The sequence below is a fragment of the Apis laboriosa genome, unplaced genomic scaffold (assembly GCF_014066325.1).
Source record: "Apis laboriosa isolate Shangri-la unplaced genomic scaffold, ASM1406632v1 scaffold56_cov145, whole genome shotgun sequence".
NCBI lineage: Eukaryota > Metazoa > Arthropoda > Insecta > Hymenoptera > Apidae > Apis > Apis laboriosa.
In genome coordinates, this window is record NW_025223765.1 from 1,681,403 (window position 1) to 1,699,179 (window position 17,777).

The following is a 17,777-nucleotide window of genomic DNA, read 5'->3' on the forward strand; positions in this document are numbered from 1 at the left end:
GTATTTGCGTTTTATTTGTATTTCTTCTACCGTAATATCGCGTATTTTTCATTAATGCGACTCGGATTAATGAAGAATTATGAATATTTTAATAAAGTTGAGAAAAAAGATTTATGTTTATTTATCTTTTTGTTCCTATCATTCTTTCTCCTATTAAATTAATATTTTTTTTATTTAAATTCAAATTACATATTTCAATTAAATTTACTTGACTTACTAACTTGATATTTTTTTAAAATGTTTAAACGAAATAAATAGAATAATTTTAGAAATTAACAAATATAGAAGTAGGATTACAAAAATATTTGTTTAATCTTATTTTTTCAATTGTAAACAATTTCATTCACTGTATAACACGAAAGAACATAACAAAGATAAAATTGATATGGAGAAAAATTATTTTTTTAATATTTGATATTATTATAAAAATTTTTTTCTTTCATGAAATTGTTTTTCTACATAAAATTTCTATTTCAAAATTTTTCTATATCTAAATCTCAATACAGATAAAATGCGATCATTTACTATTTTTTGGAAAATTTTATAATTTCATGAAAGAATATTTAAAACAAAAACTAATCAGAAGTTAAGAATTAAGTAAGAAATTGCAATTTTAAAAATAGCAAAAAAATTTATTCTTAATAAAAAAATCAAAATATTTTTTTGAATAGAACTATTTTTTTAAATGATATATTTTTAACTTTGTGTATGTATTGAGGCGATGTTGAGACGAATTTAATGATCTAGATACTATGAGCTTTGATGATAACCTTGGCTTCAGAAATCGGTTACGAACCGGTTGCCAAAATATTCGATCTAATTTGATGATGCATAATAATATTAACGTATCGAATTCAGATGAAAATAAAAAACACGTACAAAATAATATAAATAGAATATAATAGAATAAAATAGAAATTAAATTCTATTAAAGATTTACATATAATTATAATGTAAATCAAATAAAATATTGAAGATATTTCACTTTGTACATAAAATTCAGAAAATCAATATATTTTAGATTTTATTACAAAGAACAAAATTTTATACTGCAGAAAATGGAATATAGTGAAAATATTTGCTTTGATTAGATTAGATAATGTCATATAAATTTTTAAAAGAAATCAATTTCCAGCTATTTGTTTTACCTTATGCATGTTTTTCATTTTTTTTATGTGAATAAAATTCATCGATGTATCGTCAAATTAGGTCAAATATCATTGCATTTGTAACAATTTCTTTGCTTTTCATTTTTTATTAATAACATAATGGATAATATATGACAAATGAAACTATCGTAACTTAATAATGTCAGAAAAATAACATTTTTGTATTAGAATTTTTGTTGTTACCACAATAATTTCTGTGTAATCGTATTTCAATGTCAAATTATTATCGCCTCCGTTTTATATATTAAATTCGTTAACACAAATATATATTTATTAAATTCGTTTAACATAATTATATCGTTTTTGATATTATGAAGTTAAACATACATAATTCTATTTTTAAAAATTAATTTTCTTTTGCTATTTTTAAAATTATAATTTTTCCTATTTAACTTGTACTTTAAAACATTTTTTCATCACATTATTGAAACTACTTAAAAAATCTGAAGAGAGATTGATTCGTGACACATAACTGTCTGACAATGAAAAATTATGTTTGAAGTTAAAAATATGTAAATGTAAATCTTTAAAAATAAGTTAAATTATTGGTAATTATGAATAATCTTAAAATATCTAATTTTTTTTATAAATGAATATAATGAAATAATCAATATAATCTGAATTATTTAGATAAATATCAGATTATTGACTGTATAAAATGAAAAATTTTTGTAATCAAGAATTAAAGAAATATAATTACTGTATGCTTTAATATATAATTCTAATATCTAATATTAAAACAAAACGTTCGCATTAGAACGTTTTTCCATCTGACATTTAATGTTTTAATGATTTATAATCATATTAACTATACATATTAACTAAGAGAAAATATCTAGAAAATTAAAATACAAGATTCAGAATTGAATTACATTGAATCCTTTTTAAAAAAAATAATATCATATAAAAAAAAAATAATATAATATAATATATAATATACATAATGTAATATATATATATATATATATATATATTATAGTAATATATATATTACTATTTAATATAATAATAATATAATAATATATTTCATGTTATATTCTTTATGTAAATATTTTCAAATTCATATTATTCTATTACAAAAAATATTTCAAAGCGAAATTAAAATATAAAAATTTAAAATATAAAAATTTAATAAATGCTAAATATACATGGTAAGGCACCTAAAAAAAACTATTTGAATATTTATCTTGGTTGTTTTTAATGATAGAAAAAAATATATTAGGAATAAAGTTGTATCATACATAATTTAATGTAAATAGTTTTTTAATAGGTAAATACGTACAGTCATTTAAAGATAAACTTTGTTTTTTTCTTTTGAAAATGGAATATATTGTTTTTTATTATCTATTAGATATTTTATAAGACAAGAATTTATGTGTACAAGAATTTATGATTCATCATTTAACTACAAAAGAAAATATTTTATTTTATATGAGAGATAAGATTTTGTTAATGCTGCAATAATATACAAACAAATACTTTATGTTTCAATATTCATTTCATATCAATGAATTTTATTGTTAGTTTATGACATTCTATTTATCTATATTTGTCTTTGTATTTTTTAAAATACAAGTATTATTCAAAACTGAAAAAAAAATAGATATAATTTATATTCATCGAATTATGAGAAAAACAATGCATTTATAGAAAATTTACAGAAAAATTTTTTAAAGTACAATCTTTATGTGTTATAAGGAATTTTCAAAGAACTGAATAAACATACTTAAATAAATAAAATATTCGAATGTTTATATAAAGTAAATTTTTTTGCATGACCTTGAATCATGGATCATTTTATGTGTTTTAAAATATTTTATTAAATGTGTAAAAAACATCATTTCCTTTAAAAAAGCAAAATTAATTTTTATATGACTTTTAAATATTCACCTATCAAAAAACTATGAAAATTAAATTATATGTCCTCGATACAATATAAGTTTCTTCTGATGTATATTTTTATAATATAATAACTGAAATATTCAAGTAATTTAGATTTGTCTTATCCTATATATTCAAACTTTTATAAAAAATAATATATAAAAACTGTGATAGATTACAAATCTATAAACTTCAACTGAATATGAATTTTAATGTAAACTATTTAAATATTAATTCAATTTCAATACATTTCTAATAATTAATTATTAATTTATAATTAATATAATATTAATTTATATTATATTTTATGAAAATTATTAATTTTATACGAAATTTACAACTTTTTTAACACTAATTTATTAATTCATGAAGATTATTTATTAAATTTATTAATAGAATTTATTATTTTACTATATTTTATTATTTTATTTTATATTTATATTTTATTATTTTATTATTATTTTACTATATTTTTGCATCGGAGAATATTTCAATTTATAGATTTTTATCTTATTTAATTAATTTTCTGAATATGTAACAGCAATTTATGTTATTACACATACATATATATTTATGCACACGTATATAATACATATTTTTATTTACATTGAAATTTGCAACCATTGTAAAATTGGCTGAGAAATTTATTAAGATTTTTTGTTGTTATAAAAAATGCTTTTTATATTATATTTATATTATCTCTAAAATAATAAGAATATAATAATAATTCAATTTCTAATTTTTTATTTTTGTAATAAAATATTCATTAATTTATTATTATCGATTACTGTTTTAAAATAATAAGATATCTATTTGATAATATAGAATTATAAATTTACAATATTCCATTATTTAATTTTATATTAAAATTCAGTTTAATTCTGTGTTCAATTTTAATTTTTCTGTTTTATTCATACATACAGTAAGAACGAAAATACAATATCTTAAAAAAATTGGCATAATTAAAAAATTTTAATCTTAATGAAAATTTGTATGTAGAGCATAATGAATTATATATAATTTTATCGATCTCTTTAAGAGAGTGAAATTAATCTATAAAAAATACTAACATATTTTTAAAATACAAGTATATATATTTTTAAATATAATTTTGTTTGAGAATTTTTTTAGAACAATAGAGCACTAAATTATGAATATTTTGTAATTTAAATATCTAATTTGTTTCATCTCGTACCATTATAGAGTTATAAAAAAATTTAACTGCATTAAAAGTTTGTGTGATTTTATGTGCTTAAAATGATATTAAAATGCTTATAATGATTATATGCTTAAAATGATTTATTAGTAAAAAAAAAATTGCATTTATAATCCATTATGTTCTACATATTCACAAAGTTTCATTAAAAATAAAAAATTTATTTAAAAAATAAAAATTTATTTATTTTTAGTATGTATAATATAATGTATAATATAATTTAGTATGTATAAAATAATATATAAATATGTATAACATAATAATGCAATTTTATATATAATGCAATTTTTTTAAACAAAATATCACTTGAAGAAGAAGATGAAATCAAAGTTTCATATTTAATGTTTTTTTCGTTTTTAAAAAAAAACTCTTTAAAATAGAAAATTTTAAATTACAAAATATTCAAAATTTAATTTTTATTATAAAAATAATATCGAGAAAAAATAGTATTTAAAATTTGAAAAATATCAAAATTTTATGGATTGATTTCATCTTTTCAAATTTTTCATCAATAAAAATATTGCTTCATATATATATAATCTATTAAACTCTACACATGTATAAACTTCAATTAAAATTAAGATTTTTGGATTATAAGTAAATTTCTCTGTAAGATAATGTTCGAATATTTTCGTGAATTATTGTATATTTTTCTCTAAAGGAAATAATTATTTATATAATTTATTTTATAATTTATTTTGTATAATTATTTTGTAATTCAATTTTTTATTTATAATATATAATTCGCCTTTTTTTATATTAATAATTCAAATTAATTAAAATTCGAATCTCTTTATCATTGTTTTTTGTCTTTATCTTAATTATATTTTTAGAAAGTAAAAGATTTTGAATTATGTGATTGTTGAAACTCCAATTTACAAAAATCTTTGATACCATGTTAATAAACAACGTATAAATTTTGATCACAATATCTCCAAAGTGCTGCAATTGAGTGTGAAAGCGTATAGTTTTCAAGTATGCAGTGTAAAATCTTACGTGGCTGAGTTGAAAATGTTAATTTTGGATGAAGAAGTCGATAGGTTCTTTTGTTCATTTTCTGCGTATGCATTTCATTCGCATCTGCAACATCAATGATAAATTTTTCGCTCTTTTTTTTATATTATTTTATGTTGACTTTGAATTAATACAGCGTTTTCGGTCACGATGATTTTATTAAAATTTTATACATGAAAATATTTAATATTTATATATAATAGCAAAAAAATCAATAATTAGTTATTAATTATAGATTATTTTCTATCAAGATTTAAATATTTATTTTTTGACAATATTTAATAATAATAATATTTAATAAATTACATATCATTTGAAATCTTTCAGAATTTAAAAAATTTTGCATTTTAAAATTTTTTATTATATATTTATATTTTTTGTAATTCGAAATTCTCGAAATTTCAGTTAAATAATATATTTATACAAAAATTAAATTAAATTTTTAATAAATTAAAAGATATAATTGTTATTATTGACTAACTATGAATTATATTAACTTGAGTTTGAAAAATTTCAGAAATCAAATTTTGTTAAAATTATGATTTTTGAATGAATAGATATAAAATAATTATTAGAAAAAAAAAAAAAAAAAAATAAGTATAAGCATTCTAGTTTTGAGAGTTTTGAAAATTTTGAGACCTCATAGATTTAAATTTCGCAAATCTAAAAATCAGATTTCAATCTCCAATAATATTATATTTTTATATTTTGTAATATATTTTTTAATTTTTTAAATCTTTTTTTTAAAATAAATATTAAACTATATTAAATACGTTATCATTTCAAGTAAATAAAAACTTTCACCTTAAAAATTATGGTGTGTCCTTAGAATTTAACTAATTTTGAAAAATATTCTAAAAAAAAAAAATTGAGAAACATTGAATTAATGCAAAGTAAATTTTTTTGAAGGATAATGCAAATTTAAACGATTTTAAATATTTGCTAAATAATACGTTTATTTTGTATTCAAAGTCTTTACAGATATATTTCTTTAAAAAAAAGTACTTATTTCGAATGGAAAAAACCGTAGCGCGTTAATTATATCTAAATCTTGGAAATTATTACTATTTAGTATACCCTTTCTAAATCTTTGGAGATTTACGAGTATGATAGACGAATGAATATAACTAACGAGTAAATAGAAGCAGTAGATAAAGATTTGCCTCCTAATGAGTTTAATTGGTTTCCTTCGTTAACGAAACTCATAATCTATAAAATATGCATCGTTGTGTGATAATGGAATCATTTATTTGTGTCACAGAATGCATATAATGCATATAAACTTTTTCTTATGTATATTTATCCTTACGACCTCAACTTTGCTCTTTAAGTAAATTAAATTAACCAATTTAATATAATTATTCTTAAGATAAGAAGATATTGCTTGCCATAAATATATTTCTATCAACTCACTATTAATAGCTGTTCCGAAACTCTTATTATAATAAAAATGTTGAAACGAAAATAGATTAAGTTTTTCTGATCAATATCTTATCAATGATGATCAAATATAATATAAATTTTTATTATAAGAATTATATATGCATATCAAAATAATAATATAAAAAGAAATAAAAAATAAAAATTGATAATTTATTTAATTATCTATATATAATTAAATATTCAATGTTTTCGAAGATAATTCGATCTCTTATTTAAACGAATGTTAGAGCAAAGTAGATTAAAATTGGAAGAAATAAAGTAATGCCGTGTCGAATTGAATAGAGCCGAGTTGAATTGTATACCGTTATATCGATATTTAATGAACCTTAACGATACCTCCGGTACCATAAGCACCCGCTAATAGAGCTTGCGTACCATAGAGGGAGCCTGGTCTTAATCCGAGACCAACGCCAAGACCTACTAATCCTGTATTAGCGGCGACTACGTTTGTCGTAGCTACTGCTGGCCCAGCAAGCAACGGTTGTCGCAGTAAGGGAGTACTTAAGAGGGCAGCCTATGAAAAAAAATGATAAAAAGTTAACTATAAAAATTAAAATTAATAGATTTAATTTGACGAATGACTATTTGTAATAATAGGATTGAAGAAAATTTGAAATGAGTAAGAATGAATTAATCGAAATTCTTTGAAATCCATGAAATTTTGATTTCTTGAAGCTTGAAAATAAATTATAATTTGAAATTTTAATTTCAAATTAATTTAGATAAAGAATTTTATTTTTGAAATTCTAATTTAAAATTCAAGTAAAAAATAACTAGCATAAAAATTAAATTTTTTATCTAAAAAATAATTTATTGTTATTAGGATAGTTAACGAATTTGAAGAATTTCTAGAAATTAAAATTTTGACAAATTTTAATAAATAATAAATTTAATAAATTTTTAATAAATTTATATTTTAATAAATTATAAATTTATATTTTAATAAATTTAATATTTTTAATTTTTAATAAATTTTTTTAATAAATTTAAATAAAGGCTTAAAAAAAGGCTGTTTTGGATTCTGAAAATTTCATAAATCAGAATATTAAGTTCTGATCTATCTAAGAAAGAAGAAATAAGTTAAAACGAATAGAAAACTGAAATATTTTTATAATCAAATATTGCTGGAATATAATGTTTCATTTAATCTTTAAATTACAGACAAATATAATTTTATTTTTATATATTTTAATTTTATAATTTTATTTGTTTAAGTAATAGCAGCCATCTTGAAAGTATCTCGAGAACTAAGATCGATCGACGATTATATAAAATCTGAATGTAAAGAAAGGAATGTAAAGAAAAAAATTTCTTAAAAAAACAATAAATAAAATAAAATTTTTTCCATAAAAACTTTGTTTTTGAAGAAATCAAATTTGGAAATTTTTCGATCATAAATAAAATACGAAAATTAAATACGAATGAATTATCAATAGAAATTATATTATTGTTTATATGAAAATAAATAAAAATTATATATTTAATTTTATCTTGTTTAAAAATTAATTATCGAAAATACGAATTTTAGAAATCATCCATTATATAACTTTGACAATATATATTTAATCTCAATTTTTTTAAAAACAAGAAACAATATTTAATATTTAAATAATGAAATTTCATTTTACATTTTTTGTTTATTTTTACGTGTAGAATAATCTCTTATCAATAATTCAAAAATTAATTAATCAATTTGAAAAAGTTTTTAATCTTGATTTTTTCGAAAACGAAATCTTAAATAAAAATATTTTGTTTTATTTTTTCTCATTTTTTCATTATTTTGTACTTTTATTTGAATTCTATAGAAAAACTATAGAAAATTATAGAATTATAGAAAAACTATAGAAAAATTTATTCAAAATTTTCTTTTTAAAAATTTTCTTTTTAAAAATATTTAAAAATTATCAAAATCTATCAAGATATTATATTTCATCTTTTTTTCTATATTTCAAAAATATTTCTATATTTCTATCTATTCTATATTTTTATATCTTTCAAAATTCTATACTCTATATCTTATTTTTTTATATTTTAAAATTCATTTTTCTTTCTACATTTCAAAAATCAATTTTCCCTAACCCTGAGGCAAAATAAATAAAAAAAAAATCGCACGTAATATACCTGTGGACGAACAGCTACAGTAGGCGCAGCTGTGGCAATAACCGATGTTGGTCGTGCAATCACGGGAGATGCGACAACAGGTCGCACGGCTGCCGCGACAGGAGCAACCGGTGTTGCAGCGATTGCAGTCTTGACCGTGATGCTAGGGTCTTTCTGAACAACAGCATTGAAACCATTGATAGGATCGGCAGCATACGAGACCACTCGACGAGAACCATCTGGTTCTATCAAGCTATAACTACCTTGAACCACGTCGCCGTTACGAGTTTCCTCTTGTGCTTTGTTGTCACCTTTAAATTGTGTAAAATTAATTCGTTAGTAAGTTCTCATATTTCTTTGTCTTTCTTCATCTATCTTAGTGTTTCTCAATCGATTCGTGTCATACGAAAAGAAGATTTCATTAAAATTTTACTTGATATGAAAATATTTAATATAGAAATATTTTAATATTTGAATTTTTGCCTATTTAGTGTTAGTTAGAATTCCTATTTTCAATTCTTGAAAATGGAACTTAATAATGAGTTTTAAATATATCAAATTATGAGATAAAATATTAAACGAAATTTGACATCCTTTATTTAATTAATTTTGATTTTTTATTTAAGTTGATTTATCTAGATTTGGATTTTAAAATAGATATGACTAGTTATATTTATAACTAATAAAAGTCGGTCAATGTGATAATTAAAAATAATAGAATAATGTCATTAATAATTAGCTATCGAAATATTGATTTTTTGTTAATATCATAAATATTTTTAATTATTTAATTATATAGTATATAGTTTTTAAATACATTTTTCTTTTTTAAATAAATAATAAATTATAACAAGTATCAAAATGTATTATTATTTCAAGTAAATAAAAAGATTATGTATATCAAATTGGGAAAAGCTTAAAAATGTACTTCTTATTCTATAAAAAATTAAGAAATAGAATGAATATAATGTTAAATAAATTGATGGAAAAGTTGTCATTTTTTGAATTTATGTTATGATATTGTTATTGTTATCTTATATTCAAAAAATATTTTATTCTTTTAGAAAATGCAAATTAAATAGTTAAATAATGAAATAGTTAAATAAATGCAAAATAAAATAATTTATATTTTCAACTAAATTAAATTAAATTAAATTAAATTATATAAATTGAAAAAAAGTATAGTATAATTATTTTTGAAATAAACATTTAACATATTTTTACAAAAAATATTGTGAATATTAACACAAATATAATAAATTACAAATATATATTAGTAAATAAACATAATAATAATAATAAATATATATTAATATATATATAATATATATAATATAAATATACATAATAATAATAAATATATATTAGTAAATTTATAAAATTTGAATATCGAACGAAAAGATAATAGAAATAAATGATAAAATGTTAAATCTCTCTTAAATCTCTCTCTCTCATATAACATTTATAATAAGTTCGTATGATTTAAAAAGTAGATATATATATAAATTGATTTGTTTTTGTATTCACAAAATCAATATTTCTTTTCTTTCAATTTAAAACATTAATATATAAATTGTCCTCTAAAATTTTGTACATAAGAAAAACTTTTTTCTTTTCTCTTTCTTTACGTTGCAATAATATCTTGAATCCTGAATTTTGCTTTACAAGTTGATTATCGTTATTATCATTATTTCTTAGATATACATTTTAAATAATTCCTGTTTATAAGAATGTAAATTCATTAAAAAATAAAATTATCAAACATTGCTCTTGAGAATATATAATATATAATAAATAAATATTATATTTAGAATGAAAATTATTTTAATGCAATATGTACTTGTGAAAAATATTTATAAAATTTAGGATAGTTTTTTTCTCAAATAAATTCGTATGATAAAAGACAAAATAGAATTCTTTAATATATATATTATAAAAATGTTAATATATATATTTATGGAAAATTTTTAAAAGATTTTAAATATCGAAATATAGTATAATAATTAATTAAATAGTATAATAAATATTATAATAATTAAAAAATGTAAATTGAGATTTATTTATTAAGTTATAAATAATTTAATTTTATACTATAGAATCGCCTAATATTTTATACTATAGAATCGTAAGTAAACAAATATAATACTAACAATAGTTTGCCTAGCTAAATCTTGAGAATAATGTTAGTATTTATATCAATAATAATCTTAAATATGATATATTCATATTATTTTAGATGAATGTTAAATGAAACTGTTTGAATATAAAAAGATACATACGATACATACATATTATTATAAAAAAAAGAATTTTTATTATTTTTTATTGTAGAATATAAAACTTATGTAATTTTTTATTTATCAAAATTGAATCAGTTTTGTTAATAAAAATAAATCACATGAATTTCATAATTTCATAAATCTATCTAATAAAAACAAAGATAATTATTTTGTCTTTCTATTCATATCATGCTGAAATGAAATTCTTAATATAGAAATATTAAGAACTTATAAATTGATTACTTTCAGTTTCAACTTTATGATTAGAATAAGAAAAGATATTATTATTATTATTATTATATACTATTATTTATCTTTTTTAATATTTGGAAACTATAAAAACCAATCAATAAAATTTATATTACATAAAAATTTCTTTCTTATTTAAGATTTCAATTAATAAATCAATTAGCTTATTAAATTATTGAAATAGTTATTTAATTGATTTACCAATTAGAGGTTTAATATAATTTAATAATAAAAAGATTTTTAAAATACTTAAATCATTTTCAAAGAATTCGACTTATACTTAAGTTTTTGAATTCTCCATTTAAGCTTATAATTAACCATTCTTAAGTAGTGACTATTTGATCAGATAAAAGAGGTACATACCCGTAAGACCATCAGCCACGCTATAACTGAAACTATATTGAGGATTCGGATCGAAATTTTCGGTTCTAACAACAGCCGCAGTTGGTGGTAGCGCTGCTGCTACTGTGGCTCCACTGGGAGTGATTATTCCTGCACTTGGTCCGATTATTCCTGCATGAGTGACAGTTAGGATAGCAGCCAAGTACCCAATAATCTAAATGAAAAATAAATTAATCAAACAGTCTATTTAAATAAATATATTTAAATTTATATTCGTTGATATGTATAGTTAGAATAGTAACCAAATACCCAATAATCTAAATAATCTTGCAAAATATGAATTATCTATATAATTATGTACAATAGTTGTGTACAACATTCGGATACCAAGATTGTATAAGAAATTAATAATCTATATATATATTAATATATTTATGAAACATTTTTAGAAGTTTAAAAGCCAAAAAAAAAAAAAAAATAAATAAAACTTGGTATACAAAAATATCGAGGATTTATTTATGAAGTTATAAGTAATTTCAGTTTAGTAATTTAAAAATTACTTTATCTCTGTTTCACTTCATCTACAAATTTTACTATAACTTAATAAATAGATCTCAATCGAAATTTCTATATACCAACAGAATCGATTTCTCAAAGATGTTTCTGTAATATCCTATATATTTTCCTTATAATATTATTAAATTAGTTGGTTTTTTATATATTAAATATTTATTGTAATTAATATAAATATAGATTTATTTAATTCATTAAATAATTCAATAAGAAATAAATTAAATAATGAAGAAATGTAACACATAAATAATATAAATATTTTATGTTTACAAATACTATTATTATTTATGATAATAATTATAAGCAATTATAATTATATTTGAATATTTTTTAAGATTTAAAATTTTTCCAAAATATATTGTGCAAGATTTTAAATTTTTCCAAATATATTATATAAATATTAAATAAAACTATATTTTTATTAACAGTTAATATTTTAATATATAAATATAGTATAACGAAAAATCAATTTATAAATTACAGTATCATAAATACTATAGAGTAATAATCTCTTATATACCTTGAAATTCGAATATTAATCAATTATTATATTGGATTTAAAAAAGAATTGAAATTAAAAAAGAAAAAAAACAGAATAAATAATTACTTTATAATCCATGACGATTAAAAAGTCAATGACGTTCTGACTATCCGTGTAACAACTGGGTACCGTTGCTTTTCTCCAGCGAGGATTTTATACCAATTGGTATCGGTTGACCCCGCCCTTTCTTCGGAGACACCAGTACCACCCCACTGCGACTAACTTGCATTCTCCTAAGAATATGCTATAACTTCATTTGCTGAATATAATAGACCATATTATTTTTATTAAGAGAATTCTTCTTCTATACAAATTTCTTAATTAAAATATTTATAAAATTTCAATCTATCAATTCAATTTTTTTTTTTAGATTTTCTGTTTCGAAGAAATTATGTGGAATTTTATGATATTTTGTTATCTTTGTAATGAAGAATTATAATAATTTTGAATAATAATAATGAATTTATTTTATTATAATTGGCATTATGATGGTTGGCATGATGTACTATTGATGATTCTTAAATTATAATATGAGAACTGTGATTTTTTTTAAAACTTTTAAGCTTGTTTTTATATAACGATGCAGCAGACATCGATTTTAATGATAAGTTTAAATCAATGATTTAAATGATTCATATATAGTGAGACACTAAAATCATTAAACATCACTCTGTCACTTTCAGTTTTGTGTCAGCTATTAACTTAAATTTATCACTTGAATCAATAATGCATTGCAATATCATAATTTCAATATGTGTAAAAGTCTTTTCTATAGCTCATATTACTTTCTTTTTATAAAATTTGATTTAGGAAAACAAATAACAAAACAAATTTATAATATCTTTATTTATAGTATCTTTATTTTCAGAAAATAATTGAAAATTGAGAATTTTATATTTTTCGAATATTTGAGTATTTTTGATATATGACTTCTATTATTTTAAGGTTTAGATACCATTTATGTTTACATATTATGTTACATATATGTACATATATTATATATACTTTATTATTTATTTATTATATATTATACTTATATTATATAATTATAAATTATAAAATATATAATTATAATAATTATAAAATATTATTCACATACACATTAATTTATATTTGTACATGAGATTTCATATATAAATAGTATATTATGTTATATTTATGTTTTGCATTTTTAAAGAATTAATTTCATGTACATCATTTACAAAATTCAATCTTCATATGTTTAATTAACAAGTAATATTATTAAAATCAATAATTTTATTTTTCATGAAATTGTACAATTAAATAGAAGATAATGAATTATAAAGAAAATTTTTTTATTAGCATAACTTTTGAAAACTCAACATTTAAACTTTCAATATTTTTTCGTTTTTTAAATATAATTTTGTTATGAAATAAAGCAAAATTTTATATTATAAAATGTTTTTCACCTTTTAATATTCTATTATTTTATCGTAAGAAATATTTTCAAACAAAATTATATTTAAAAGATAAGAAAATTTGAAGATTAATTTCACATATTCAAAATATTTTATGGAAAAAAAATTACATATTAGATTCAATTGGATTAGATTTAAATCTAATTTTAATTTTTGTAATTTGTATTTTTAAACATTATAAACATATTTGCCATTTAAACAATTTACAATAGATAACAAGTAATTTGTTTTTGTAATTAAAAGAATATTAAGTGATATATATATTACCATTATTAATATTACTATTACTATTTATACTATTTATAATCATATTTATATTTAAATCTAATTTTAGGTTTACTATGATTTCTACGATTTATATTATATTTCAATGTGATTAAAATTATTATAATGGTATATATATTTAAATCATTATTATAATGATTTAAATTATTCAATTTTTTTTTACTATTTTTTTTTTTTATTGTATTATAATGGTTAAGCATTGTTATAGATAAGAATTGTAAATAAGAACTGCCTCTCCTAATAACAATTCTTTGTTTAGACATATTATCTAATCAATTCTTTTTTGTAAACTACAATTAAAACAATTTAATTTTGTTTAAAAGTTTAAATAATTTTTTGCAATTGTATTTTTAAAATATTAATTATAGAATTATTTAATAAAACTCATTATATTTTTTATATATACAAATTTTCATTAAAATCAAATTTTTGAATTAAGTGAAGTTCCTCACAAAATATATAATATGCAAATATACAAATATATATATATATATATATACAAATATATATATTAATGGACATTTGATATTATAATAGAATTAATTAAGAAAGTTTTTATTAAAAAAAAGATATATGTATACTTATAAAAAACAATAAAACTTTTTACTATCTAAATTATTAAAATTTTAAAAATAGCATAAAAAAAATAATGAATAGTGATAAAGAAGTAAAAAAGAATATATATTATTCAAACTCTTATAACATATTAATTGTTTAATTTTATTAAAAAGAAATATTATTTTTATATCTTGTGAAAAATTGACACATACTATTGACAAAAATGATGAATTTTGTACCCATCTTGTCTAATAAATAAATTAATTTTTCATTATTATTATTTTTCAAAGTGGAGTGAATTCGTTATAATTGCTATTTTCATTATTATAATGAATATTTTTTCCGTTTTTCTATAAATTTTATGAAATATAACATATGTTTTTATTTTAGTCATTCATCATCATATTCGATAATTATTATCTATTTTTATCGTTTAAAATCAAGATAAACAAATAATTTACATGAAAATAAAATTTTTTATAATCCAAAAAAATAATTATTACTATTGACTGATTATAAGTTCGAAAAATTTCAGAAATAAAAATTTGTTAAAATTTTAATTCTTGTCAAAATAAATATTTTTTTCAGAAAAAAAAAATAAGCATTTTAGATTTCGAAAATTTCTAATAGTTTAGAAAGTAAGTTTTCACAAATAAATATTTGTTCGTATACGAGCTTTGCAAAATTTAAAAATCTAATTTCTAAAAATCTATCTCAACAAGTATTGTGATGAAAATCGATGAAAAATACAATCTACAATAAAATATCGAATTATGGCGTCCTAATTACAATAAGATGACTAGATCGCCGAACAAGTAATACAATACTTTTGATACTCTTTGTATACGTAAGATCGCAGGTCAGTTGATACTAATGTGAGCCAATAATTGGTATTGTTGCGACATTGAGCTACGAAATCTGCGGGCACAGTGGAGATGGATCGCATTGACGGTGTACTATTCGCGCGTTTCCTTCATATGGGTCACGTAACCCTAGCAGTGCTTCAAGGAATCGCGTGACATCGAGCTCTCAATTTGCGTAACTCTATCGTATTTACTACAATTCGATCTGCTATGCACAGATGAACAATCCATTGCCAGAAGTTGGCATTAAAAAAGTAATTAATTAAAATTTTGAGTAATGTTTTAAATAATAACTTTATTTAAAAAAGTTATGAATAATATTTATTTATAACTATTGTAGTTGATCTTCTTTTCATATAATTTAAGCCATTTGATACTATATAATTATTCAATGTTTTGAATAATAAATTATTGAAGTAACTTTTATTCTTAACTAGTAATAGATAGAAAGAAAATTATTTATATCGATCTGAAATATTTTTGTTAAAATTTTTGCAATAACGTCATTATATGTCTCATCTTTATAATGCTAGTTCGTAATACACTCTATGTCATATACACATGCGTAGTTCAATGATTGCAAGCAACGTTTTTTCGATTCCAGACAGCTGTTTAAGAGCGGCAGTTTTTTGGTTAACGCAAGAGCGGGAATTTTCTTTCATGAATATAAAAGAACAATAGCTACTTCGAATAAATATGTAAGATGCGAATCCATTAATGGCTCAACGTTCAAATATTGCATACTAGTAAATAATATAACAATGTCTATTATATTTTTTATTCTATATAATCATATTAATAATATATATTAATAATTCTATATATATATTATAAATTCTATATAATCATATTTATAATCATATTAATAATTATATTGTCAAATAGAACTAGTATTTAACGATGATGTAGTATTTTTGATGAGATTTATTTATCTTTTTCAATAAAAAAATTTTCTAAAATGTATTACAATAATAAAAAAAATTTCTTTAAAAAAATTTCTAACGATAACATTTTTTTTTAAGAATTTAGAGAAGCAGATTTTAAATGTTTTTTAAACAAAATAATATTTGAAAAATAAATCTAGATGATAGTGACAGAAATAGAGCTATCTCATTTTATTTCTGTCTCGCTTCGTTTAATATTTTATTTTATTTAACTTTATTTAATTGTTTATGACTCAATAAATAAATCTTAATATTTTTATATATTATCTTTTGGATCGTTATGTGTGTGAAATAAAGAGATATATATAGATATATTATATCTCATTTTATTTTTCGTTTTATTAACGTTTTAAAACTTTACTCATTTGTTAATAAAAAAATTTTCACAGTCATTCTCAATAAATCAATTTTTTGTGTTTTGTTTCAATTTTTAATATATTTCATTTTTTAGTATATTTTCATTTAGTATAGTATTTTCATTTCATTTAATATATTTACATTTAATATATATTGATTTCTAATATATTCATTCATTATTGTTCAACAAATATATTAATTTGTAATACATAATATATCCTGTAAAATTAATATGTTAGAAATTAAAAATTCTATATAAATTCTATATATTGTATCAATTTCTCATTTAGTAATAGATAGAAAGATGTAAAAAGAACAATAATATTCTTTATCGAATATTTTTTATCTATTAGTTATAGCAATACTATTGATTCTGACTATTGGTATTATATTATATCAAAATTATATCAAAAATATTTATAGACATTAATGAAACATTTAAAAAAACTATTAAATACTGATTAACATTACATTTAAAAAGATCAAATTAAAGATTTAAAAAAAAAAACATTAGTTTGTATAGG

At 19.1% G+C, this 17,777-nt stretch overlaps 1 protein-coding gene across 1 annotated transcript; it reads right to left on the reverse strand.

Annotated features, from left to right (window-relative positions):
- Positions 1-6,302: 6,302 nt before the first annotated feature.
- LOC122717705 (cuticle protein 7-like) lies at positions 6,303-12,940 on the reverse strand. The gene is made up of 4 exons (XM_043942019.1): positions 12,874-12,940; positions 11,715-11,907; positions 8,845-9,134; positions 6,303-7,237 (listed from the first exon to the last, which is right to left on the reverse strand). Exons 1-4 carry the CDS (start codon positions 12,883-12,885, stop codon positions 7,040-7,042), a joined length of 693 nt encoding a protein of 230 aa, XP_043797954.1. The 5' UTR covers positions 12,886-12,940; the 3' UTR covers positions 6,303-7,039.
- Between the last annotated feature and the right edge of the window lie 4,837 nt (positions 12,941-17,777).

Bases quoted from the DNA above. Each gene is read 5' to 3' on its own strand.
- LOC122717705 (XM_043942019.1), bottom strand. The intron at 9,135-11,714 runs GTATGTACCTCT...CACAATTTAAAG, and splicing joins CGTGGCTGATGGTCTTACGG to GTGACAACAAAGCACAAGAG. The intron at 7,238-8,844 runs GTATATTACGTG...TTTTTTTCATAG, and splicing joins CTGTAGCTGTTCGTCCACAG to GCTGCCCTCTTAAGTACTCC.